Source organism: Chinchilla lanigera, unplaced genomic scaffold, assembly GCF_000276665.1.
Source record: "Chinchilla lanigera isolate Chin_1 unplaced genomic scaffold, ChiLan1.0 scaffold00041, whole genome shotgun sequence".
Taxonomy (NCBI): Eukaryota; Metazoa; Chordata; class Mammalia; order Rodentia; family Chinchillidae; genus Chinchilla; species Chinchilla lanigera.
Genome location: NW_004955442.1, coordinates 13,637,665 through 13,662,906, shown reverse-complemented (window position 1 = coordinate 13,662,906; position 25,242 = coordinate 13,637,665). Strand labels below are relative to the sequence as shown.

Genomic DNA, 25,242 nt, shown 5'->3' with positions numbered 1-25,242 from the left:
AAAGATAGAGCTAACTCCCCAATCTGCTTCATTGATCAAACTGGTAGGTGAGGCCAGTGAGGTTCACCTTTAAAAATCCCAATGACACTTCTCTATACTTTAGGCCACCTGAGATAAATGGTTATGTATTATGATCTCACAAAGAAACATATACAGTAATTGGACTATATAAAAGCAAGCATTATCACTTCCTGGCCTTTTGGCTAAGATCAAGTGTAAAAGCAAGCATTTTCCAAAATTTCCTCCCCTCCCACCACAATTACAGATGCCTACTACTCTAACCTCCCAGCTATCACATTTACATTTACTAATATCCTTCCCTTGTCACATTTACTAATATCCTTTCTTGTTATAAATATAAGAATAAATACTGCCAAGTATTTCACAAAGGTACACATATATATGTAAGATCTATATGGGTCCGAATGGCATAGAAAGTAGTGCTTAATAAAACACAGTGCTAGAGACAAGTGAGGTAGCAGTAGGGGTGTCATGACCCCATCTGGCTCACAGACACTCTTTTCCATAGAAAAATGTGTCAAAAGAATTAGGACTTAGGGTCTAAGTGGTATAAAGTTTTTTTTGTGTTTTTCAGATCCTGAAAACATTTTCTATAATAAATACATGATAAACTGTAATTTAAAAATCAGAGTAAAGCCAGGTGTTATGGAGCATGCCTGTAATCCCAGGGATTGGGAGGCTGAAGCAGGAGTATCACAAGTTCAAGGCCAGCCTGGGCTATATACTGAGTTCAAGGCCAGTCTGAACTACATAGCAAGACCCTGTCTCAAAAAACAAAACAAAACAAAACAAAACAAAACAAAACAAAACAAAACAAAACAAAAAACCTAAGTAAAAGCCTGGGAATGTAGCTCAGGATGCAGGTCCTGAGATTCAATCGCTAGTACTAAATAAATAAAATACTGTAAACACTTAAACTTCCATTTGGCAGTGTGCACGGGGTATCAGACTATCATCGTCTTTTTGTGCAGTGGGATGCAGGATATTTAACTTGTTAAATTCTGAAGAGTACCACCTGATTTCCATCAGGTTAAAGGAGAAATCCAATCTAACAACCTCACTTTAGAGATGAACAACAGCACCAAGAAATCGTCTGTTTATTCCTGTAAGAGCCAGGTCTTCTGAGGATCCTCTGGTACATTTTGCCACCTTTTCAGAACATCTGGCTGCTGTAGTCCTTAGATTGCTGCTTGTGGTCCAGATGAGCAGATGAAAATACAAACACAGTACTCCCCAAGTACACATTCCCCAGTATTCAACAGCAGATCTTGTGAACAGATGTGTCTTCCAGCAGCCTTAGAAACACATACATCCTTGATTTCTGCTAGCTACTTTTCTTCTCTTTTGCTTTACAAAGAGATGAAGGAGCACTTGGTATTTTTTGAATTATTCTTTATAAGAAAATAATTATTTATTCAATATCTTTTTCATTCCTCTACATGATGGATTGGCAAATTATGATCAAAAGGCCTAATCTGGCTAGCTGCCCACTTTGTACGACTGAGTTGTAGGATATGACAGATATCTTCTCAAAAACAAAAGAAGTGGATCAGTTACTTCAAGGATAAGTACAAATATGGTGGCATGTTTGTTCCCAACAATAAACTTTGAGCTTTCGTAAGAAATTAAGTTTTGGAGTGAGGCATGATGGCACATGCCTGTAATCCTAGCACTCAGGAGGCTGAAGCAGGAGGACTGCTGAGAGTTTGAGGCTACCCTGACCTAAATAGTGAGACCCTGCCTCAAAGAACAAAACACAACATTACAAGTTTTGGGAAACTTGCATCTGTCACATTAACTTGACACTTCTTAAAAATTTCAAGATCTTTTGAAGGGACTAGTGGTTGTATGAAGTAATGTGTCCCTTTTGTTTTTTTGGGGGGGTTAAAATACTGCAGAATAAAGTATGTTAACACTTAGAAAATCTATACAACTCAGTGAACCACTACTTTTCAAATGAACGAAGGATGACCAGGTAAGACAGACAGACAGACAGGCACAAACATACACACAAACGACTCAAGGACAAAAGATCCACTCAGGAACAAGACAGAAGCTGGGCTGTAATGCCAGCACTCAGGAGGTTGAGGTAGAAGGAACATTGTGAGTTTGAGGCCAACCTAGCTTACAAAGTGAGTTTAAGGCCAGCCTGAACTGCATCCCAAACCCTGTTTCAAAAAAATACAAAACAAAAACCCAACAAAGAACAAGATAGACTCATGAATGCTGATGCCACATACAGTGTGAAAAATACAGTGCATGGATTCAGATTGCATGCTGTAGTTCACCTTCAAGAACTTTCTACTTGCTGAATTTTGGTGTAGTATTACAAAATTGTCCACAATTACTTGAAAGAGCTATAAGAATACTACTCCAAGCCAGGTGTGGTAAGCACACCTATGATACCAGCACTGAGGAGGCTGAGGCAGGACAATCACAAGTTCAAAGGCAGCTTGGGCTACACAGTGAGACCCTTCCTCAAAAACAAAAACAAAACAAAACCTACTCCATTGAATAACAAGTTATTTGAGTGGGACAGGATTTTCTTTATAGTTCCAAAAAACACATTATAAAAGAATGAATGCAAAGCAGACTTGGAAGTCCAGTTAAGTTCCATGAATTCTTCAAAATGTTGTAAAATTATAAAAGAATATCACTATTCTATTTGTTTGGATATTTTTCATAAAAAAAGCATTGAATGGTAATATTTGACAGATTACTTTAAATGAACATTTACATTTTTCCCAGTTTTAATTTCTAATAGGACAGTGGTCGATAATCCACACAATAAAATATTTTTAAAGAGATAAAGAAGCCTGAGGTCTGCTGTCCTCCCTGATCTCTGGGGTCTCTCTCCTAGCTGTGAATCTATATAGTCTCAGCTACTAAAATTTCTTTGTAGTCCTTCCCAAATACGTACCTATAGCCCTGAACTTTTCAGTCCTGTCTCAAATGCTAACCATTTTTTTGTTGTACAGGATCAAACCCAGGACCTTGTGCTTACCAGGCAGGCACCTGTGCCGCTGAGCTATATCCCCAGCCCTTCAAATGCTAACAATTTTCTAACACTGAATACAAGTCAAGCAGGTTGCCTCCAACTTCTACTGCATGGCTGGCTGACTCTATATACCACAGAACCCGAAGTTTCTTAAGTCCTCCATCTTCCCTTTTCACTGTAGCAGTTCACCAGGGCTGTGCAGTCCCTTACTTTCACTGTCACAACTCTGGGTGTGCTCTCTCAGTGGATCAAGTGAAACCTATCATGTGCTGCTAGTGATTTAAAAAAAAAAAAAAAAAAAAGCACCACAGCTCTTTTGGTCATTCTCCTATCCAATTCCTTCACTGGTTCTTTACACCTTGCCAAGCAGAGCCTGGATTCCTTAGCTTGCTCAAGGGCCGAAAGTCATTTTCAACTCCACCCTATAAGCCTATGACACATGATCTCAGAAAGTAGCTCTTAGCTGCAAGCCCATCTTGTATTTGTACCACAAACCCTGTATGTTCTCAGGGCTGGTCAGCTTCTTGTCATCAATTCCAAGGAGTAAAACTTAAAAGATAAAAGAGGACGTAGGATTATTTTGCTGCTTTAGCTTTCAAATTTTCACAGTAGCACACTATGATGGAAAGCACATAGTCCAGTAAGTTAAGGAAAACACAACCTACTTTTTTTGCGTGGCTGCGAAGGGGATGTTGACTGAGAGGCTGTACCATTAGCACTACTCTCTTCTTCCTCTTTAGCTTCCACTTTTATTTCAGGTTTCTTTTCATCCACTTCCATTGGTTCTGATTTCTGCTCTACTGTGTCTGTTTCTTCTTTAACTTGGGAAGATCCTTGTAAGTCTTCCTCCATCATCTTGAGAAAAACAGAAACACAAACAACAGATGAGTACCAAAGACTTCTATCCTAACTCAGCTTTCTGGAAGGCTCCTAAAATCTTGTGGCCTCATTAGGAGTCAGAGGTGCATTTATCATTTCTTTTCTCTCCCAGAGGAATAAATTAAGTATTCACTACCCAGTGAATCATTAATTCAGCATCAGGGCAATTATACTCCTAATTATAAGAGCTGAAGAATAAAGCCAGGTAGCACACATCTGTAATACCAGCTATTTAGGAGGCTGAGGCAGGAGGACTACAAGTTCAAAGTCACCATGAGCAACTTAGCAAGACCCTATCTCAAAGTAAGAAATTAAAAATCGGCTGGGGATGTAGCTCAGTTATAATGTTCCTGGATAACACCAAAAAAGTGCAATAGTACTTTACATAATTGCATTTTCATGTGTAGATTTTTCTAGCTTGGAATAAGAATATCTTGAAAATTGGAGCAGAGATCTAAAACCCTAGCTCAGAGGCAGAAGGTACAACGTGAGACAGCAAGGAGTAGTGGAGACTTTAACTAGCTTGAAGGTCTGCGTGACTGCTAAGGGTTATAGCTGGGGCTCACATTTAAGACTGTTGCCACAGAGAGATTCAGGTACAACTCTGACAGAGCTTCTCAAGTGTTTAATTTTTTTTTTTTTTTTTGGTCTTTTTGAGACAGGGTCTCGCTATGCAGTTCAGACTGCCCTGAGCTCACTTTGTAGCTCAGGATGGTCTCGAACTCACAATGATCCTCCTGCCTCCGCCTCCCGAGTGCTGGGATTACAGGCGTGCACTACCACGCCCAGCTTAAGTGTTCAATTGAAGTCAGAAATCTGGAGTTTTATTTCCTGACTTTAAAAATACTGTATAGGAAACAACAACAAAAAAACCAACAAACAAAACACATGTACAGCAGAGCATGGTGGTGCACACCTATAACCCCAGCACTCGGGAGGCTGAGGCAGGAGGACTGCTGTGAGTTTGAGGCCAGCCTGGGCTACAAAGTGAGTTCAAGGACAGCCTGCACTCCATAGCGAAACCCTGCCTCAAAAAGGCCAAAAAACCCCCCCAAAAACCCCAAAAAAACCAACCAACCAACCAAACAAAAAAAGCCCAAAACAACACACATGTACAGGCTAGCCTCAGCCCAAGGTCTATCAACTTTTAGTTTCTGCCACAGGTAAGTTAGTAAATGAACCAATTCATTACTCCTGCAAGACCAGAAATGAATGAAAGACAACAATGAATAGGCTGTAGCCAGGCATGGTGGCACACACCTGTAATCCCAGCATTTGGAACGCTAAAGCACTAGGACTGCCACAAGTTCAAGGCCATTCTGGACTACATAGTGAGTTCACGGCTAGCCTAGATTGATTACACAGCAAAACCTTGTCTCAAAAACAAACACTGCTGAGTAACTTAAAACATTTAAAATAAAAGTCAGTGCTCAGCCCAGCATGGTGGTATGTACCTGTAATCTCAGCACTTAGGATGCTGAGGCAGGATTGCCATGTGTTTCAGGCCAGCCTAGGCTACATAGTGAGTTCAAGGCTAGTCTCAACTACTGGCCTTGAACTGTCTGATTCTGTCTCAAACACACACACACACCCCCCCAAAAAACACCAGTGCTCTTTATTTGTGGCAAAGTAAATCTCTCCCATCCATCCATCTGTCCGTCTGTCCATCCATCTACCTTAAGATAAGGTCTCACTATGTAGTTCTGGCTGGCCTTGAATTTGCAACCCTACTGCCTCAGCCCCGCCAAGTTCTACAATTGCAGGCACGTACCACCATGCATGGTTCATGCCTCTTTTCTGAGGGACGGGGGGTTTAACCAAAGGCCTTAGCACTGAGCTACATCTGCAGCCATTTTTATTCTTTTATTTTGAGACAGGGTTGTGCTACGCTGCTAAATTGCATAGACTAAACTAAAATTTCAATCCTCCTGCCTTAGCCTCTCACCAGAGTGCTGGGATTATAGGCATGTACCATATACGTGGCCACATCTCATCTTCTGGAATGAATCATCAATTTTTTTCAGAATCCATGTTCTAATAGAATACTGAAACAAAATCCAAGGACTTCCACGAACGCCCTATTTCTCCCCTCCCCCCAGTCTCCTTTAGGAGACACGTGGGTAAAGTTTCCACAGAGAGCCATAGATTTACTTCAACACCCACCTCGGACCGAGACTCTCCCTTGGATTCACCAGGATCAGGCTCGGTGTCCTCAGTCTGCGCCTCTGCCTTCATTTCCAGCACAGGTACATCAGGTCCTGGCTGTTGGGAATTGGTTTCAGCACTGGCCACTGAGGAGGGGGTGGGGACCCTGTTATCAATGCTGGCTGCTGCCTGAGAAAGCTGTGAGAAAGCAAAATCATTCTCTGTAAAGCAGACAACATAAATGGCCTTCAACTCTCGCTCATCCAATCTTCAGTTTCTTAATAGCATCTTTCAGAACTAACCTAATAAGGTCCCTACTGAGGAACAAAAGTCACCAGGAGACAGCTCTAGGGGAAGTCACTGTCAGTTAGAAATGACTTGCTTCTTGTCAAGAATGAAGACATGGAAAAACTAAGCTTATAAATTCTCATATGAAATTACTGTATCTAAATTTTCTAGCTAAGTCATAGACCCTCCTCATTGAGCATTCATTTCTCTCAATAAGGGGCTAGGGTTTTAGCTCAGCGGCACAGTGCCTACCTGGCAAGCACAAGGTCATGAGTTTGATTCCCAGTACCGGAAAAAAAAAAAAATCCCTCAATAAGGTTCATGCCTGTGGTGAAAGGCTGAGTTACAAACACCTATGTTATGAAAGGAGGGGAGTCAATTGTGTACAGGGAAGCAGAATGTCTAACGAGCCTCATGAACCGCAAGGCAGCGACAGTGCTGGAGTAAGCAAGTAGTGAGAAAAGGAGTACTGAAATACTCTAAATTTTCAAAGTCTTGGAGCTGGGGTGTAGCTCAGTAGTTGAGTGTGTACTCAGCATATATGATGTTATGGAAACACACACACACACACACACACACACACACACAGAGGAATAAATTTTCAGTTTTACTCAATGAAGTCTTAAGTAAACACAGATCTTATTTAGGGACTGGAGGCAGGGGACAGCTCAGTGGTAGAACACTTTTCTAGTATTCTCAAGGCTCTGGGTATGATTTGGGTATGATTGCTGTGGTTTACCCAACCCCTCCCCAAAACAAAAACCAACAAAATAAAAGCACATGCAAGAGTGCTTATTTAAAGACAAAAACAGAGTATGACTAAATAAGTTTATATCCTTGTAGATAAACAAAAGAATATCTTCTTTAGGTTGTGGTTGGGATCAATTTTGCCATTTAATAAATAAATTTTATATTCTGCCAGCCACGATGGCACATGGCTATCTCTAATCCTAGCTATTCAGAGGGCCGAGGCAGGAGAATCACAAGTTCAAGGCCAGTCTGGGCAACTCAGTTAAGACCCTGCCTCGGGGCTGGGGATTTAGCTCAGCGGCAAAGGGCCTGCCTGGCAAGCGCAAGGTCGTGAGTTCGGTTCCCAGTGCTGGAGAAAAACCAAAAAAAAAAAAGACCCTGTCTCAAAATTAAAAAAAGGGCTGGGGATGCACTCAGTGGTAGAGTACTTGACTAACATGCATGAGGCCCTAGGCTCCATTCTCAGCACTACAAATAAATAAATAAATATCCTTGGTACTTAAAAGTAAGGTTAATATATTCTGGGAGGTGGGAAGTCTGAGGTAGAACAGTAAGAAAATGATACTACAATTCAGTGAAAACTTGGGAGAGGGATATAGCCAGGACAGGCACAACCTGAGGCCCTGGCCAGCAAAAGCAACAGAGGCTGAAGGGCACCTACAATGCAGCATGTGGTCGTGATTCTACTGCCACCGCTTCAATGCATGATGGGAAGTTTTGGATCACAGAGGTACAAACCTGGCTCTGCTGTCTCACTATGAAAAAGAAAAGTCTTCTCTTGTCTGAAAAAAGGTTAACCATGGCCAGGTCAAAAGACATAGAATTAAGACCACAATGCATTCATTAAATCCACAAAGTATCAGCAGAAAAACTATTAAAACTCTGAAGACATTAATCTAGGACAGATAACGGGAACATACTTGTACACATATTTTAAAATTCTATGCATGACTTGGATATGACACCTCAGTAATTATTAATTTCTACAAACTCTTTTAAGTAGGGGAGATCATGTGAAGTCATATCCTGCCACACACAGCCCTTTAGACTACTGCTGGGTACAAAGTACACAGCTCAACACGGTTCATCAGGTTCATATACTTTCTGGTGTTGCACTAAGATGCTATAGCATTCTCATGGGAAAGTTATCTTTTAAGAGTAGTGGCCTGAAGACAACAGACTGAAAAGCTCACCGGCGTGCCAGGAGGCTGGGCGTGCACAGGTGTCGGTTGCTGCTGCTGTGATGACTGAGGGGTGGCCACAGACGGCGGCTGGACTGGGGTTTGAGGCTGCGGGGTCACCTGGGCTGCTGCCTGCACTGTAGGGGTGCTCTGGGTTTGTGTAGCACTGGGCACTGAGCCAGGAGTTGGGGTAGGAGTCTGCCCGGAAGACGACACGGGAGTGGATGGCTGAGTGGGAGCTGCTGGCTGGGGAGGCGTCATTCCAGGTGGCGTAGGGTGCTGGAGAGATGGCATGCCAGCGGCTGTGGAAGCAGGAGGTGGCGTCGGGTGCAAGGGTGTCTGGGTCACTGGTGGGCAAGGGAGCTGGCTGGCTTGGGGCCCCAGCATGTTCAGAGGATTAGGAAGAGCAGCACCAGGTACCTGGCCCTAAGGAAACAAACATAGTACATTAAAAACATTGCTTCCACTTAAAAATGTGACAGAGCCTCAAAGAATTAAATGTATGAAAATCTAATTGTGTTTCTTAATGAGATCTGCCTGTTGTGGTTGGGGATATAGCTCAGTGGCGCAGTGCCTGCCTGGCAGGCATGAGGTCCTGAGTTCCATTACCAGCACCAAAAAAAAAAAAAAATCCATGAAGATGTTGTGTTTATAGAAATTCATCAAGCTTTGTACTTACAGTAATGTTTCTTTTCTTTTCTTTTTTTTCATTGTCTTTTTTTGAGGCAGGGTTTCACTATACAGTTCAGGTTGGCTGGCCTTGAACTCACTTTGTAGCCCAGGCTGCCCTTGAACTCGAAGTGATTCTCCTATCTCAGCCTCTGGAATTGCTGGGATTACAGATGTGGGCTACCATACCTGGCTGCATTTCCAAATAAAGTTAACACTACAAATGTTTCTCACACTTTGGTTCATATAATTAAAGTAAGTGGAAAAGCTTCTGGTTTGCTGTGCATGATGGCATACACCTGTAATCCCAACCACATGGGAAGCTGGGCGGGAAGAGTGAGAGTTTGAGGCCAGGCTGGACAACTGAACAAATGATCCTGTCTTGAAATAAAAAAATAAAAAGAAACCAGAGATGGTGGTGCATGCCTATAATCCCAGCATTCTGGGAGGCTAAGACAAGAGAATTTCAAGTTCAGACCTACTCTGTGCAACTCTGAGACTTAGTGAGGCCCTGTCTCAAAATTTAAAAAAATTTTACGAAGTTCAAAAAGGTCTAGGGATGTAGCTTAGTGCATAGCCTCAGGGCTCAACCCCTATTACTGCTAAATACATACATACATACATAAATAGGCCTGGGGGTGCAGCTCAGTGCTCGGTTCAACTCCCACTTACTCCAAAATAAAAACAAAAATAAACAAAACCCATTTATGACTTAAACACATACAGAAGCATTCACTCAGTTATCAGTTTCATGTCATCCAGTCATAGCTTAGATAATGGAATAAGTCTTTTTTTTTTTTTTTTTTTGGTTTTTCTCCGGTACCGGGAACCGAACTCACGACCTTGCGCTTGCCAGGCAGGCGCTTTTGCCGCTGAGCTAAATCCCCAGCCCCGGAATAAGTCTTTTTGTGAGTTACTGAAACACCAAAATATTTCAATCCAGTGACTCAGAACTGTTTGTGGATTGTGGATGTTCCACTAAATGAATCCAAATCACTGTTTTAGAGCAAAGGTTGGTGCATGGGCCTAATTAAGTTTTATTATATAAAGTTATATATATATAAATTAAGTTATATAACTTTTAAGTTATATTATATAAAATTGTTTTATTAGGACAAAGCCACCTTCTTTCCTTTTTGTGTTGTCTATGGCTGCTTATGTACTGCAACAGTGGCGCTAGATAATTAAAGCCGAGACTGTGATCGAGAAAGATGGAAAATACTCTTTGCAGCCCTCACATAAAAAGTTTGCTGATCTCTGTTCTAGAGTAATGAGAAATTATGGAAGTTAAAGTCCAAACTGGACAACTTAGTGATTGTGAGTCTCTGTCACTGCCCCCCGCCATCCCCCGAAAATCTAGCTGGGTGTAAAGGTGCTGCATTCAATTTCACCAAGGGAAAAAAGTTAGGATGTGAATCTGTTCCTTTCTGAATTCCCAAGATCTCTCAGGATCACAGCTTAAACTTAAGTGCATAGAACAGCAAATCACAATTCATTTTACTTTTTGCATGAAGTTCACTTGGAGTAGACAAGAGGAATCCCAAACAAAAATTATAAGACAAAGTAGAGGACAATGAACAGATGCTTTTACATAAACATAAAATGTATATTCCAGAATTCTAATTTCCATGAAATAGGCTCAGGCTGCAGGAAGCTGAGGCCACATAAACACTGGTAGTCGGAGTCCCCACAGTGAATATACATACCTGTGACACTCCTGTCTGGGCTGCTGGCTGCCCCATCCCCACACTGTTCACACTCATTGCCCCACTGGATGATGGGAACTGACTCTGTGGCAGAAACTGGTTCTGAGCAGGTGCCTGGGCCATCATGTTGTTAGTGTGTGTGCCCATCATGTTTGGGGGCTGAGGCATCCGGGAAGGAGAAATGGCCATCTAAGAGAAAAGGATCAACAGAAAGACAGTGCAGAAGTCAAGGGTCAAAGTCTTCAAGATCAACAGTGCAACCAAAGGTCCAAGGTCTTACAAACTTGAGGGTGCAGAGCACATGGCTCTAGTCCTAGAGACAGCCACTCACTAAGAATGCCACACTCCCAGACATTTTTCTTGCCTTCTTAAGCAATCTTGCATATGAGCCAAATTGGAATTGCTCTCTGAATAGCAATCCGTATCATTTAAAGTTCAAACACACCTTTTACTAGTTTTCTGAAGTGTTTAAAAGCTGCCTCAGGAGGGCAAGCTTGAGTCAACAAATGCTGACAGTCTCCAGCTAGTCAAGTATTGAGGCTGGCTGGCTGCTTCACAAGGTTGTCCCTCTCACAAAGCCACAAATTCCTATGCGGTTTTTTTTTTTTTTTTTTTTGTACTGACACTTGAACTCAGAACCCTGCACTTGCCAGGTAGGCACTTGTGCCACTGAGCTATATCCCTGGCCCTGGATTTGTTATTCTAATAAAAATAATATAGCCAAGTAATCCTCACTGTTGTGACAAAGACTTTCTAACATCAGAAATGAAAGGAATAAAGCAGAAAAGCATAACCCAACAAAGGAACAAGCACCACAGGATTCTCAGATGACACTCAAAATCCTCTGCTCAAAGAAAGTTCCTAATGAGACAAGGGCTGAGAGGCCAGGAGGAACACTTACCCCCGGAACAGAGGCCATGCTGTTCATCTGGACAGAGTGGTTCATTGGAGAGGCTGCACGCGGTCCCATGGGTGCTTGTGGCAACTGCACATTCCCCAAGGACATTGGATTAAATGAATTCATCCCTGTAAACACACCCACAATGGTTCCTTAGTAAAAGCACTAGCAAGAAAACAGTACTCACGAAATCAACTCTGAATAAGATAAAGCACAAAGTTAGTGAGAGAAGGTGATTAAATTAACAGACTTTCTCATATTCAGGGAGAATGGCATCCATGTTGTGGGGGAGAGGATGAAATGGTGGAGGAAGCTAGGGCAGGATAAAGAGACATGAGGGTGGAGGCGAGTGGAAGACAACAAATGAATTGACCAAAGCTGATGTGCACAAACCATCAAAACAGGAAAGGTGGCACCATGAAAGAACTAAACAATTCCCCCTACCTACAGGGGCAATGCTTCTTAAGACCAAGGTCAGTATGAGTATACCTTCACCTAATGCCTTCTGGAGCAGGCAGCTCCCATCCTCCCAGACTTTTAGGCTCCTTGGTTATGCTTAGATTTACTGTCAAAATCTATGCTTTAAGACTCAAAACGCTGTTTCAATTTTGTAAGCACTTCAACTTTTAGGAAGTGCCAAGAACCAATGATTCGCACCTTCAACTTCTGGTAGTTTGCAGAAACATCGTACGACTAAAATGGAGAATTTGCCAGCCAGGTTGCATCTCCAGACTGCAGTAGGTAGTTCTTACTAACTTCCAACAAAACACTGAAAACTATGAGCTCTAAATACATGCCAATTCAAGTTAATCTGACCAACAACTGAGATCTCACAGAATCCCTGACAGAGTTCCTGAAGGCACTGCCTTAACACTGTTGTAGCTTGAGCAGGCCATGAAGAACGTGTGAGACTAATACAAGCCATAACATTCTGCTGCTGACCCTCCCTCCCAAAGACTCCTATATATGTCTTTATGCAAAAGGCATTTAGTGCATCTCTAAGAGTTGCCGAAGTCCTAACAGTTTCAGCTTTGCTGAGAAGTCCAAGTTCAAAATCTCCTCTGAGATTTAAGGCAAACTCTTAGCTGCAAGCCCCTGTACAAATGAAAAAAAAGTTAAACGCTTCCAATATTCAATGGTACAAGAAAAACATTTCCATTCCAAGTTACAACACAGGACAGCAAGGAATGGGAACAAAGCAAGACCAAAATCCAGCAAGACAAACATTAATTCCCATACTTCCACTTCCAGGATCCCTAGCAATCTGTGACAAGTTGTAAACTCCAAAAGGCTTGGGTGGCTCCAACTCTATTGCACTTCTGGTGGTTATAGCTCCCATGGCTTCTCTCTTTGGGCAGTTCTGCTTCCCTCTGTGCAGTTTCTCTCTGTTTTCCTCCACGTTTCTGCCTTCTTCAAAATTCTGGGGTTTCCACTGCACCTTTGTCTTCATACATCTTCACACACTGCCCTCCCAGGGGCACACTGCCTGAGTCTCAGGCCTTCTTCAAAAATCTCGGTGAAGCATTCCTGACCCTGTAACTCTTGCATTCTGCGTGCACCTAAAACCAGCACCATGTGAATGATGCCAAGGTCTGCTGCCAGCTGGAGCAGCAACCAGGCTTCCCTTTCTCTTGGCTGTAGGGGTTGAGTGCCTATGAACCAAATCCCAAGGAACCATTTCCTTAGTCTGCTGCCGTTCTGGAACATGGTGCTCTAGGGCTCTCTACTCAAAGCAACTTCACCTTTGCAACTCTGAGGTAGTTAAGGGTAGAGTCCGGCTGTTTCTTGTGATACCTTCAGGCCATCTTTCTATACTCCAGTTCCTTCTCTGCACTGAAGATCTCCTCTGCTCCACTTCTGCAGTCTACAACTTTGCTGGAGCTTCCTTTCTGGCCAAACTCAAAACGTTTAAGTAATTCTGCTGGGCTCTTTGCTCTTGATTCTATATTAAGTCTGGCTAAAAGTCCCCAACAGTATCCATGCCACTGCTTAAACATTAGACTGCCCTGAACTTTGTTCTGCAAGATTAATTAGTCTGCTGCCCTTAATCTCAGCCTCAGGCAAAGTCTCTGGACACCTGCAAAATGCAGATAAACTTTCTGCCACGCCGTAACATACAACATCAGGAGTCCAAAAGCCAGTGCAGTCCTTATTCCCAGTAGAAACCTCCTGAGCCTGGTCTTTACTGGTAGGATTTCAGTCAGCTTTCTGGTCTTCTGAGCTCTGACCAGAATCTCCCACGAAGTACAGCCTAAGGTGTTCCAGTTCAGCTTATTTTCAGTCAGAATCTCCCACCCTTTCCAAACTCTTCCCACAAGCCAGTCCCAAAGGCTCCAGAATTACATAGTTAGGTACAGTCGCAGCAACAACCCCACCTCCCTGGTACCAAATTCTGTCTTAGTTATTTTTCTCTCATTGTAGAGACAAAATGCCTGACACCCAAAGTTAAAGGGGGAAAGGTTTCTTTTAGTTCAGTTTATAGAGGTTTCATTTTGTAATGGGCTGGCTCCAATGCAGGGTGACTTGGCAGAGCAGCACTGGTGAGTAGAATGAGTTTAAGGCAAGCAGAAGACTCTAAAAGCAAGTAAAGAAGGGACAACCATAGCTCTTTCTAACTCTTATGTCTTGTCCAAGCTGCTCAGGATGGGTACCACTCACACCCTCAATCCTAGTGCTCTTGAGCCTAGCACTGCACCATGAATCCTTTCTAGTATCACAGACTCTAGATCCCAACATGAAAAACCCCACCTATGATTGTATGGGGTTTTAGGGGGTCATCTAGACAAGCTGTAACAATATGTATGCCTCAGTAACTACCTAGACATACCACCCTCAAATGATCAAGTGCCAACAAGGCCCAAGAGAATTTTCCAGGGAGCTAATAATAATAGCAACAACAACAACAACACATTTCCCTCCATAAGAATTTTATTAACTAAGTAATAGGATGTGCACATCCTAGGAAACAATATTTAAAGCAATCTACATTTATATAGACCTAGTCGTACTGGCAGGGAGTCTGGTATGTTCATATTACCTAGAAAATATCTCTTGCACTAACTGTAGCTAACCACTGTTTCATCAGACCTCAAAGAAATACCATCTTTCTATCTAGATCACAGTCCTATCAACCCCAACATGGCATTCAGCCACTTTCCTAAGGTTCACTTTCTCCAACTTTTTGACTTCTTTCACCCTTCAAATGTAGTTCATTCAAGCAAGTCCCTGACAAGTTTCTTCCACATCTGTTTCAGTAACAGTAAGACTGCCAAAACTTTAAACCATCTCTTCTCCCCTCCAAAACTACTCTTTATTGCAGCAAATGTTCTTTGTTTAGAATCTGGATAATGTTACCACCTTATTTCACAAGCTGGAAAAATGTCCTTCCCGCTCAGGTCTCAATGTGTCAAGAGCTAAAAGGTGTTCAAATGTCTCTTTGCCCATAACTCACAAGCAGAAATGACCACAGTATTCTGACTTGAGAAAGAGCCTTTAACAGTTATTTAGATAGTTGCCATGACCTCGGTCTAGTTTGGATCTAGCACCCCACTTCCTGAAGCAAATACCCACCAGCTTGTTTTAAACCTTAAAGCCCAGAGCAGTCCCAGCAAGTGCCTGCCACTCCCAGGGCTACCTCACACACTCTCCTGAGCAATCAGAAATGCCCCCTCCTCCCAACCAGAATGCTTCTTGTATGGGCTCTCCTGAAGCATAATGCCCTAACTATTCATTAAAATTTGTTTTTTTTGTTTTGTTTTGTTTTGTTTTGTTTTGTTTTGTTTTGAGACAGGGTCTCGCCATGCAGTTCAGGCTGGGCTTGAGCTCATTTTGTAGCCCAGGTTGATCTGGAACGTACAATGATCCTCCTGCCTCAGCCTCCTGAGTGCTGGGATTACAGGAGTGTGCCACCAAGTCTGATGATCTGTTCATTAAAGTTTTAAACAGTTCTTCTGATCTGTCTGGATATTTTTCCTATAATTTTCAAGGACAACTGTCGAGCATAATAGATTTGTACTACTTCTAGAACTAATTCTCATCAGTAAAAAGAAATGGAAAGAAAAAGAAAAGGCTAACATGCACAAAGAACAGAAAAAAAATCAACAGATGCTATGGCTATTAAAAAGTTAAACTAAAATATGATTTACAATAAATAAATACCTTGAGAAACTTGCATGCGATTCACTGGCAGGGGCAGGGGTCCATCTATGATGGCAAAAAGAAATAAAAAAAAAAGAAAAAACCACACTGGTTACTTAATCTTTGATATAGTAATAAGGTATTTCCTATGGAAAACTTCAAACTTGAAGGAAAACCTGGTCAGTGAATCCAAAAGCACTTGTATTCTGATACCAGGGCACCCTTTAAAGAGCCTTCCCACAAAAGAAACTCAAATGTCCTCATAGGCCACTGCCGCACAGCTTCCAAAGTGCAGGCTTTTGAAAGACATAATTCTATATTCTGAGAAGTATGCTCCAAACACAAAAGAAATACAAGTCAACAGGCTACAAGCTGATAGATAGAAAGGAAATGCAGTTCTTACTTGGAGGTCTTACAGACTGGGCAGGTGGGATCACAGGGGCCTGTGCCCCAGGGGCTGGTAAAGTTGGCTGGTTACCCAGGATGCCTTGCTTATGTAAACGTGACCTCCGTTTTTCTTCTAGTTCTTTTTGTATCTTATAGATTTTCTCTGCTAGTAAGTGATAATATTCATCCTAAAAAGTAAAAACATTCAATGTTAAGCCGTTGAAACTGTAAAAAACAAGTGGCCTGTTTCTTAAGTTCTAACAAACTAACTGCTTTTTGTTTTCTTTTTTTGGTGCTGAGAATCAAACACAGGGCCTTGAGTATGCTAAACAGGTGCTTTTCTGCTGAGCTACATCTCAGGCAAATTTTTTAAGTGTGTTGGCAAATATACAATGGGTTTGATAAATCAAAGGACCAAATTCTTGCTCAATTCCCAGTGACTTCATTTATCAAATAGTAGGTGCTCAATACAATTACACTGCATTACACAATTGAGCCTCTTCTCAGGTATTCACCAACAAAGGAAGTGATACAGTATAAGCATGACAAGTAATACCCCCTATGAGAGTACGTCCCAAAGACATGGTGGGATTTTACATACTCTTTGTACCTGTGCAGCATAACACTTATAGTTAATAAGAGAGCTATGCAGGAATCTATGGTCTTATCAAGATATCTCTCTGGTCAGGGTCTTCAAGGTGAGGAGTCCCCAGATCACACAGGTTCCCCCACTCTGGATCACAAACTACATGGATGCCATTCTCCCCACTGCAGGTACTGCACAGGCTCAACTGCTGCCTGGTGACCTACCCTGCTGTTAGCAGACTCATACATGTCTCCCTCCACTTTCTTAGCGTAGGCGACCAAGTTCTCCATGCGGCGGTCCTTCAGAGCTGCGGGGTCTGGGGTTGGGAAGATGGCTTGAACGCTGAAACAACAACATACTCTTATCAGTCTACTTTTAACGTGGTCATATGAGAACTACAAAAGCAGGACTGGCTCACTCTTGGAATGATATGGTGTTGGGAGAAATCCCAAGTCCCTCATGCATGAAATGAACATAGGAAACAACCATGACTTGCTACCTGTATGTCGATATTTTGCTTTTAGAGATATGTGCTGGGTCATTTTAAGAAAAATGTGATTTCATCTAATTTTTAAACTACTTACTGTAAAAACATTTATCAAAATAAGGAAAAAACTTCTAAGAAAGCTAGCTGATTAACTTCACCTCCAATTTAAGATATGTAGCTTGAGAAAATTAACTACTAACTTTCTGTGTGTTAACACACTATATGGTTATGCCATCTGTACTCAATAGGACCTAGTTCCCTCCAGTTCTCAGGGATTTCTATAATGACAGTTTTGAGCCACAAGGCAAAGGTCTTGAGCTAATCCCAGAGGTCTGGTTGCTGGTCATACCCCTCTGTACTCTGTGGATGCCTCTGTTACTAGGGACCAGGGTCTTGGAAATAAGTCCTGCACAGGGCTCTATTAGCAATGTGTTGACTTCTTTTTTGTTTGTTTTTGTTTTTCTTCTGGTACCAGGAATCGAACTCACGACCTTGCACTTGCCAGGCAGGTAGGTGCTTTGCCGCTGAGCTAAATCCCCAGCCCCAATGTGTTGACTTCTTAAAACACGCAAATGACCCTTTGCAGCTCCCAGGTTAATGTCACCTGGGAGTCAAGGGGCAAACAAGGAACAAAATCAGTTATCTACGGCAAAATTGCAACACTACCCTGGGTACATACAGTTTATGCACTAGATGGCTCCGCAGGTCCTGAGTGACATGTTCATGCCAGCCTTTCCGAACACCACTGGTAGAAGGAGGTGCTGCTGTAGGTATTGTGCTGAGGCTTCCGATGTTACCAGAGTTTGAGCCATCGTTCATCAGTGGGCTGGGGAAGAGAGGTGAAACATAGTGATACTCATCTGCTACCTAGCAAGTGATTCAAATGATCTCAAAATAAGGCTCTTCTTCAACCATACACGACTTAGAAAGTTTAAGTTAGGAGGAGCAAGTAATGTATGGACAACAAAATTCAAACTATGTTCACATTATTCTGTTCTATATTTGTAACTGAAAAAAGAAAAATGGCAGCCAGTCCCCATGCCCTGCCTATTACAGCACATGTACCCAACCTTTTCGCTTGCCTGGGCCTTGCTAAATAAAGAAGTATTGTCTTGGGCAACATATAAAACATACAGTAAAACTTCCTCCATTATCAGTAATTACTGTATTTTACTCTCCAAGTATAAGTGCATGTAACGTCTCATACACCACAGGTTTTGAACGGATGGACTGTATGGCAGGTGTGGGGGGTGGAGCTAGCGCTATACTGTGGATTCCCTGACACAGAGCTCCCTTGTCACCTAAGAAGTCTGTGGTGGAGCACTATGCAACTAAGCTGTGAATAATATTGCTAAAAAATTACATAATTTACTATCTTGTGGGACCATTATTACTAACTGTCCGGGGCCCTATGTGGGGAATGGGTTGGACACACCTGCTTTAAAGAACTTCCTTTTCCATACACTGAGAAGGATCACAGAGTTGTGCATGACTGCCACCTACTCTCATGCCTGTCTGTCCCTCATTTAGGAGCCAATGAAAACCTGTGTCTTACTTGGTGGCCCCCAGGGAAGTTGGAAGAGCTGATTCTGAAATCAAGTTTGGTGGTTGCTGATCTGTTGTTATTCCTCCTGCTGGAATGTTCATTGGGTTATTTCCTTTAAAGACAAAGAGAAATCGATTAACTCTTCGATTATAATACTTTAAAGTTCTGTTAATAGACAAAAAGTCACCACAAAAATATGTGATTCATTATAGTAACAGGCAGTATGGCAGGAACTCTGGGAGCTGTATTTTCAGAAATGGAGACTAACTTGTACATATTCTGTTGTCAACTCCTTCCCACGCTACTCTGTAACTAAAATAAGGCATGTTCTGAAAGCTCACTGGTGTCCTCAGTGGACTCTATGGCTGTGGGGAAAATTATAAACAGCCCACTTCCTACCTCCAACTTTGATTCTGCTTCATTAATATCACACTCTAGACAACTACGTGAGCTGTCAGCTATGTGTCCTTTTTTCGGTCATACTATAAAATAAAATTATAAAAATTAAGCACAGGAAAAAAAATACAGAAGACCTTATTTTTCTACAATCTTCATATTAAAGTAAGAATAAGTTGAGACTCAGAAAAAGGTTATTAGTATTTTCCCAAATTATACCATTAACAGAAGTGGAATCATATTAGAACTTTGGTATTAGGGTTTCAACCTAGTCTGAGTATTAATTTGATGGTCATTAAGGCAATTATTTTCCAAAAAGCAATATACAGTGGTATCTTGGTTCATGAACTTAATTGTTTCTACAATTCTGGCTACAAAGTGAATTGGATGCAAACTGAAATCTAGTGGTTAGGTTCAATGGTGATCTTATAGGGAAATTTGACTCAGTTTACAACTAGAATTGTGGAAAGAATTAAGTTCATCAACCAAGGCACCACTGTATAAGGTGATTTTAATGGGTTCTTTCCTTGTTTTTGGTTTTTTTTTTTTTTGTTTTTTTTTTTTGAGACAGAGTCTCACTTATAGTTCAGCCTGGCCTTAAATTTACTATGTAGCCTAGGCTGGCCTCAAACTTGAGGCAATCCTCTTGCCTCAACCTTCCAAGTGCTGGGATTATAGGTGTGTACCACCACACCCTGCTCAAGTGGTTATTTTTTAGAATAATTTTTGATTCTCAAATACTGGTTCTGTTGGAAAGAGAATGAAATTAGCACAGCAGCTATGCCTTCACAGAGAGCACTGCCCCTGCACCATGAGCCTGAGCTTAAAATGGCTGTGTCCGTTTAGAGAAAAATGGGAAGGAAACAATATCCAGAAAAGGCAAAAACTGTGCATATGTATGAGCAAGTTACTAAAGGCTGGCACCTGATGGATTGGACTGACAAGAGGAAATGTTGATCCACCCTGAGGCCTGCAACAGCAGTTTGTGAGACTCCTACTGCTGACCAACTGGAATCCAGACTTGGCCACTTCCAGTGGTGGGGGGACCATAATCAAGATGTGCCAGGAAAGGGCAAACAACTACCCATTCCTCATTGAATAAGTGGTCTACCAGAGTCCACCCAAGTGATACAACCATGATTCCAACTTGAAAGATTTTGCATTCTGAGACATATGGCATGTCCTTTATAAAAATTATCCAGATAGATGTGGCAAAGCAAGCAGGAAGGCACTGTTTTTCTTGTAAATGCTGCTCTTTTTACAAGCATCAAATATTTTCCTTACATCAGATATTATAGCTTTTTCTTAGAGGGCTGCTATTTCAACCACTGAATCTGAAGTAAAAATTAGAACTGAAAGCAGCCTTGGGTCCCAGTAAGAGTTGTTATCCATTTCCTACATGTGGACAAAGGCAGTTTTTGAGCACTCCTTCACCTACCCAGGGGGTTGAGAGTCCTCATCTGCTGGTGGGCTGGAGGCTGTGCTGGTTGCTGGCCAGGAACCTGAGGCTGCAGCTGCGTCTGGGGCTGGTTCATGTAGGGAAGTCCAAGAGCAGCATAGGCCCGCTGCATGGAGCTGGGGTCTATGGGGTTTGGGTTACTTAAAGAAGTGGCATTCTGTTGCCCTGCACCAACAGAACCAATTGTGTTTTGAATTCCACTAGCTGGAGACCCCAAGATGGCTAGAACAACAAACAGAGAGGCAAAAAAAAGGTAAGTAAAAAGAAGCCCACAAATTATTTAAAAACTACTGAAAAGCAAATAAAATCTTATCAGAAGACAGTGTATGCATTTTATACAGCATTAAAACAAGCTATGGAGAAAGGAGCTGTTCCCGCCACCAAAAAAAAATCCTACTTTTTTTGTCATTAGCTGAGGAATAAAAACCTAAAGAAAATTCATATTTCTGTCTTAGAAGTAACAGACCATAAAAATCTGAGAGATCACTTAATAAAAAGTTAGCAAGCAAAAAAAAAAAAAAAAAAAAAAAAGTTAGCAAGCAGGGGGTGTACGTCACTTGTAGACTGTTTACCTAGCATGCATAATACGGCTCTAGACGTGACCCCCAGCACAGTGCAGGGAGGGGGCTATATATTAAAATCTAGAGAATTCTATGCCAGGCGTGGTGATGCAAGCCTATAATCCCATCACTTGGAGGTTGAGGCAGGAGGATCTCCAAAAGTTTGAGGCCAGCTTGGGTTACATAGTAAGTTCAGGGTCAGCCTGAAGTACATAGTGAGATCCTGTCTACAAAAAAACCTCCAAAATAAAAAATAACAAAAAAAGATCTAGAAAATCCTTAGAAGTCAGTTCCAGTGAGGGGCAAGTGTGTGACACAGCAAAATGCTAGATTCTATAGGGGTCAGCAGCCATCTGAGATGAAGGAAGGAGCCTTTCTAGGTACAGAGAGATTAGCAGAGGTGACATCCAGTCAGTCTGTTTCCATTAATTTATGACATGATTTTCAAATAACCAAACTGTAATTCTCTGAAACTTACTCAAGCAATGACAGCATTAACAAGCTCTCTGTGGGATTCCTAAGCAGGACAGCAAAATGCTAGGCTTGGACTCTCTGTCTATCTGAAGCTGTTAAAGAAATTCTGTAATGAGTGAATGACTATCTGGCTGAAATTAAGGGATGATGGAACAAGGCCTGAAGATTCTACATGGGTTTTCATTTACTTATGCAGGTGTCATCTTAGTACACTTGGTATTCAAGACTTGGATATGCCTCGTGCAGCCATCATTTGGTTCTACTACCCAGGCCTGTAAATGTCTTTATGTGCCATCCAGCAGACTAACTCCAAGAGTCTAAAGAAAAACAAGTGTTGACATAGAAACTCCATTCCAAAGAGCTCTCAAATTAACTGAGAGATGACCCCAAACTTTTATTTCTTTGGTCATTTCCAGTTCACTCCTTCAGCTCAGCAAACTACTCATGTAACTGTCCTCATCTGGCATTTACTATATGGCAGAAGTTTTATGCTACACTATTTTTTTGTTGTTGTTCTTTTTGAGACAGGGTTTTGCTATACAGTTTAGGTTGGCCTTGAACTCTCTCCTGAGTAATGGGATTACAGGCGTGTGCCCACCACACTATTTCTTAAAGAGTTCCTTTCTAACTTTTGGTAAATTTTAGACCATGTATGAAAGTACAGCTTATGGTGAGCCAAATTAAACTTCTTAAAAAAAAAAAAAAAAAGCTTATAAAATTGATCATATATATTTGTAATTCAGGGTCTCTCTTTGTAGTTCAGGCTGGACTTGAACTCATGGCAATTCTCTTACCTCAGCCTCTGAAGTGCTGGAGTTACTACCATGTGCAAGCAGGCATGGTTTTATCATGTAATTTTTGACTCATAAAACACTATCACAAAACCCTTTGTTCAAATTCACAGCATTATATGTAACAATAATATTCTTACAGTCAACAGTACAAGTATATTAAACAACTCAAATACTTTTCACAGCAACTTAATTAAGCCAAAATGTGTTTTAAAAAAAATGCTTCTTGGTAATTATCCATTCCATACTATTAACTTTTCTAATAAGGATATTCAGATCTCGAACTCATTAACTCTCATTAGACACAATTACACAAACCAAGCACCTCATTATAATAAATGAAAAGAATTCTCAAGGTATATCTTATGATAGTGTGTAGCTGAAATAGTCATGTACAATACCTTTACCTTCTGTACCTCTGAAAATGACATGCTAAATTTTTAAAAAGAACTATGATATATAAAGAAGAAAGTAATAATGCTAGGCTTACTTTCTTTGGTGCTGGGGATTGAACCCAGGACCTGGTGCATGATATGCATATGCTCTACTTCTATGACACACCACTAACCCAGTATTGTTTACAATCACCTTGTAGTATAAAAAAGAACACTCTTAGAATACATCTGATATACACGGTGATGAATTGTAGCCATAAATTAAAAAAAAAAGTATCTATGTGGCCTTCCTTTCCTGAATAAAGAGGCAACAGAGGTGCTTTAAGAACTTCACTCTACTATATTCCTCTTTCATCCATACTTCCCCCAAATGCCATCAATTTAGCTAAGACACTCACGTTAGGGTGAATGGCATTCTTACATCCAAAGGCATGTACAGAGCAGCTAGTATCTGACTTACAAAAGGCTTCTCATGCTGACATGGTCATTGTATTCTGTATTTGTGTTAAAAGCATTTATTTCCTACATATAAACATTGTTGTATTTTTATTTTGAGAGAAAATCTACCTATCAGAATGCAGGTATACATTTGGACCCTGGCATTTTATCATTTCAGAAATAAGCCACACATGCTAGTGAACATCTATATTCCCAGCACTTGGAAGGCTGAGGCAGGATGATTTTGAGGACAGCATGGATTGACTACATAGCAAGAGACCCTATTTCAGAAAAACAAATAATACAAATAAATAAAAATGGCCTCTGACATTTAAGCATGAGATCCAAATGATGCTACTAGATAAAAGAGCAGGAATATTAAAGAGACACTGGCATATACTGTGGGGGCAATGGGTGATTGATAGAGGAGTCATATGAAAGCAGCCATCGATTATGTTCTGCAAACTCAGGCTGCTACCAGGCCTCCACAGAAGTTCTGAGCCTTTCTAAATTCTCATAGGACCTACTCGGTCACTGGTTATCTTCAGGCTTGAAAATACACTTGGTGTGCTCACTCGCTCATGCAATAGACACAAATGGCAAGCACAGTCTGTGTAATTCCTGAGCTTAGGATCTGTTGGGAGACGTAGCAAAATGCTCTAACCATCACCTGACACATGCAACATGGTAGCTTATGACCCTGGATCAGAGAAATCATGCTCATCTCCCTGTTCTTGTATATCACAAAAGGTGAGAAAGTCCATGTAGGATTTAGTTTATTTTTCACCTACCACATTAGACCATGTGAAATGCCAGTCAGTCTAGGGGACTTTGCAGCTATGTAATACTGAAACCAGGCTTACCATGCTGGCTTACTGAATCCCTTGGGACCAGCAAGAATGAAAAGAAGGCTAACGACAGCATGACTTCAGCTACCTGCACTCTTGAAAATGAGGTCTTCTATGTTCATCAAGTTTTCACACTACCAATGCTGACTTTGTTTTTCTGGTCATTTTTACATCTCTTTTCCTTTCTAGAGCTTAATGCTACAATCATGTGTCATTAATCCTTACGATTTGATATCAAACCCTGCAGTGTCCTAACAGACCAGTTTAGGTTCTCCTAGAATGTATTGGGTGGTGTATCTTAATCCACATACTGTATCTGCCTCTTTAAATCCCCTAACACCCCTCTCCTCCTCACAACTACCATTTCTGTTGTATCTAAACTAAGAGTCCATGTCCTATCAAACAAAAGGTCAAGTATATAGTGGGCTCTTTCTAGGACTCATTTGCCATTCAAGCAGGGACAACACAGTCCCTTCCCCAGTAAGCACAAAGACTGATCTACTAAGATGCTCCCTGTATAGTATATGCTGCTAACTCAAGGCATTCAGTTGATCAGAATACTTCAGTCCCGAATCATTCTCAATAAAATGGAACTCAATTTGGAAACTCAATGAAAAATGAACTAAGTTCAAAGCCTTGTCAGGGAGGTGGGAGACTCATTACAAGGCAGACAAGTCAAGTAATCAATCTCATTCCTTAGATTTCTACCAAAAAAGCAGTGCCAGAATTCTTTCAAACTTGCAGATATCTCTGCCAAGGTGGAGGCACTACCGCAATGCTTCATAGGTATTGTGCAGGCCAGGACTTACCCTGTTACGGCTTCTCCTGCTGGGAGCAGGACACAGTAACAATGCGAAATACACGAGTGCCTAGGTATGTCCATGTCCACAACTGGTCCTTCCACCACTGATACTATTTCTAGCCCTCAACAGAGGGTTTTCCTCAGAAGCCAAGAGATGCACTAAGAGTGATTTTGCTGTACCCAGAAAGGAAAAGAGAAGCTATTCTGACAATCCATCACCAATGATCGATGCTTATGCCAGGGACTGCAAGCCCACCATTCTCTTTACAGTCACGCTGGTCTCAGTTCCCCTTCCCCAGCCCCATCCCCACTTCTGTCTGTCAGAGGTGTCCTGCAGACTCTGCATGCTCTCAGGAGCAGCAGAGGGCCTAGTCAAGCATTGCAGTGGCAGTGGATGAGGC

General features: G+C 41.6%; 1 protein-coding gene across 1 annotated transcript in view; it reads right to left on the bottom strand.

The window, feature by feature from the left end:
• The window catches only part of Crebbp (CREB binding protein), a gene marked incomplete at its 5' end in the record, with an annotated part of 132,418 nt that overhangs the window by 29,007 nt on the left and 78,169 nt on the right, over positions 1-25,242 (bottom strand). Inside the window, 11 exon segments of the mRNA XM_005391317.2 lie at positions 3,685-3,874; positions 6,062-6,241; positions 8,275-8,688; positions 10,638-10,826; positions 11,539-11,663; positions 15,694-15,738; positions 16,076-16,247; positions 16,870-16,987; positions 17,812-17,958; positions 18,688-18,790; positions 20,513-20,755. Of these exon segments, the coding sequence (XP_005391374.1) occupies positions 3,685-3,874; positions 6,062-6,241; positions 8,275-8,688; positions 10,638-10,826; positions 11,539-11,663; positions 15,694-15,738; positions 16,076-16,247; positions 16,870-16,987; positions 17,812-17,958; positions 18,688-18,790; positions 20,513-20,755 (1,926 nt within the window).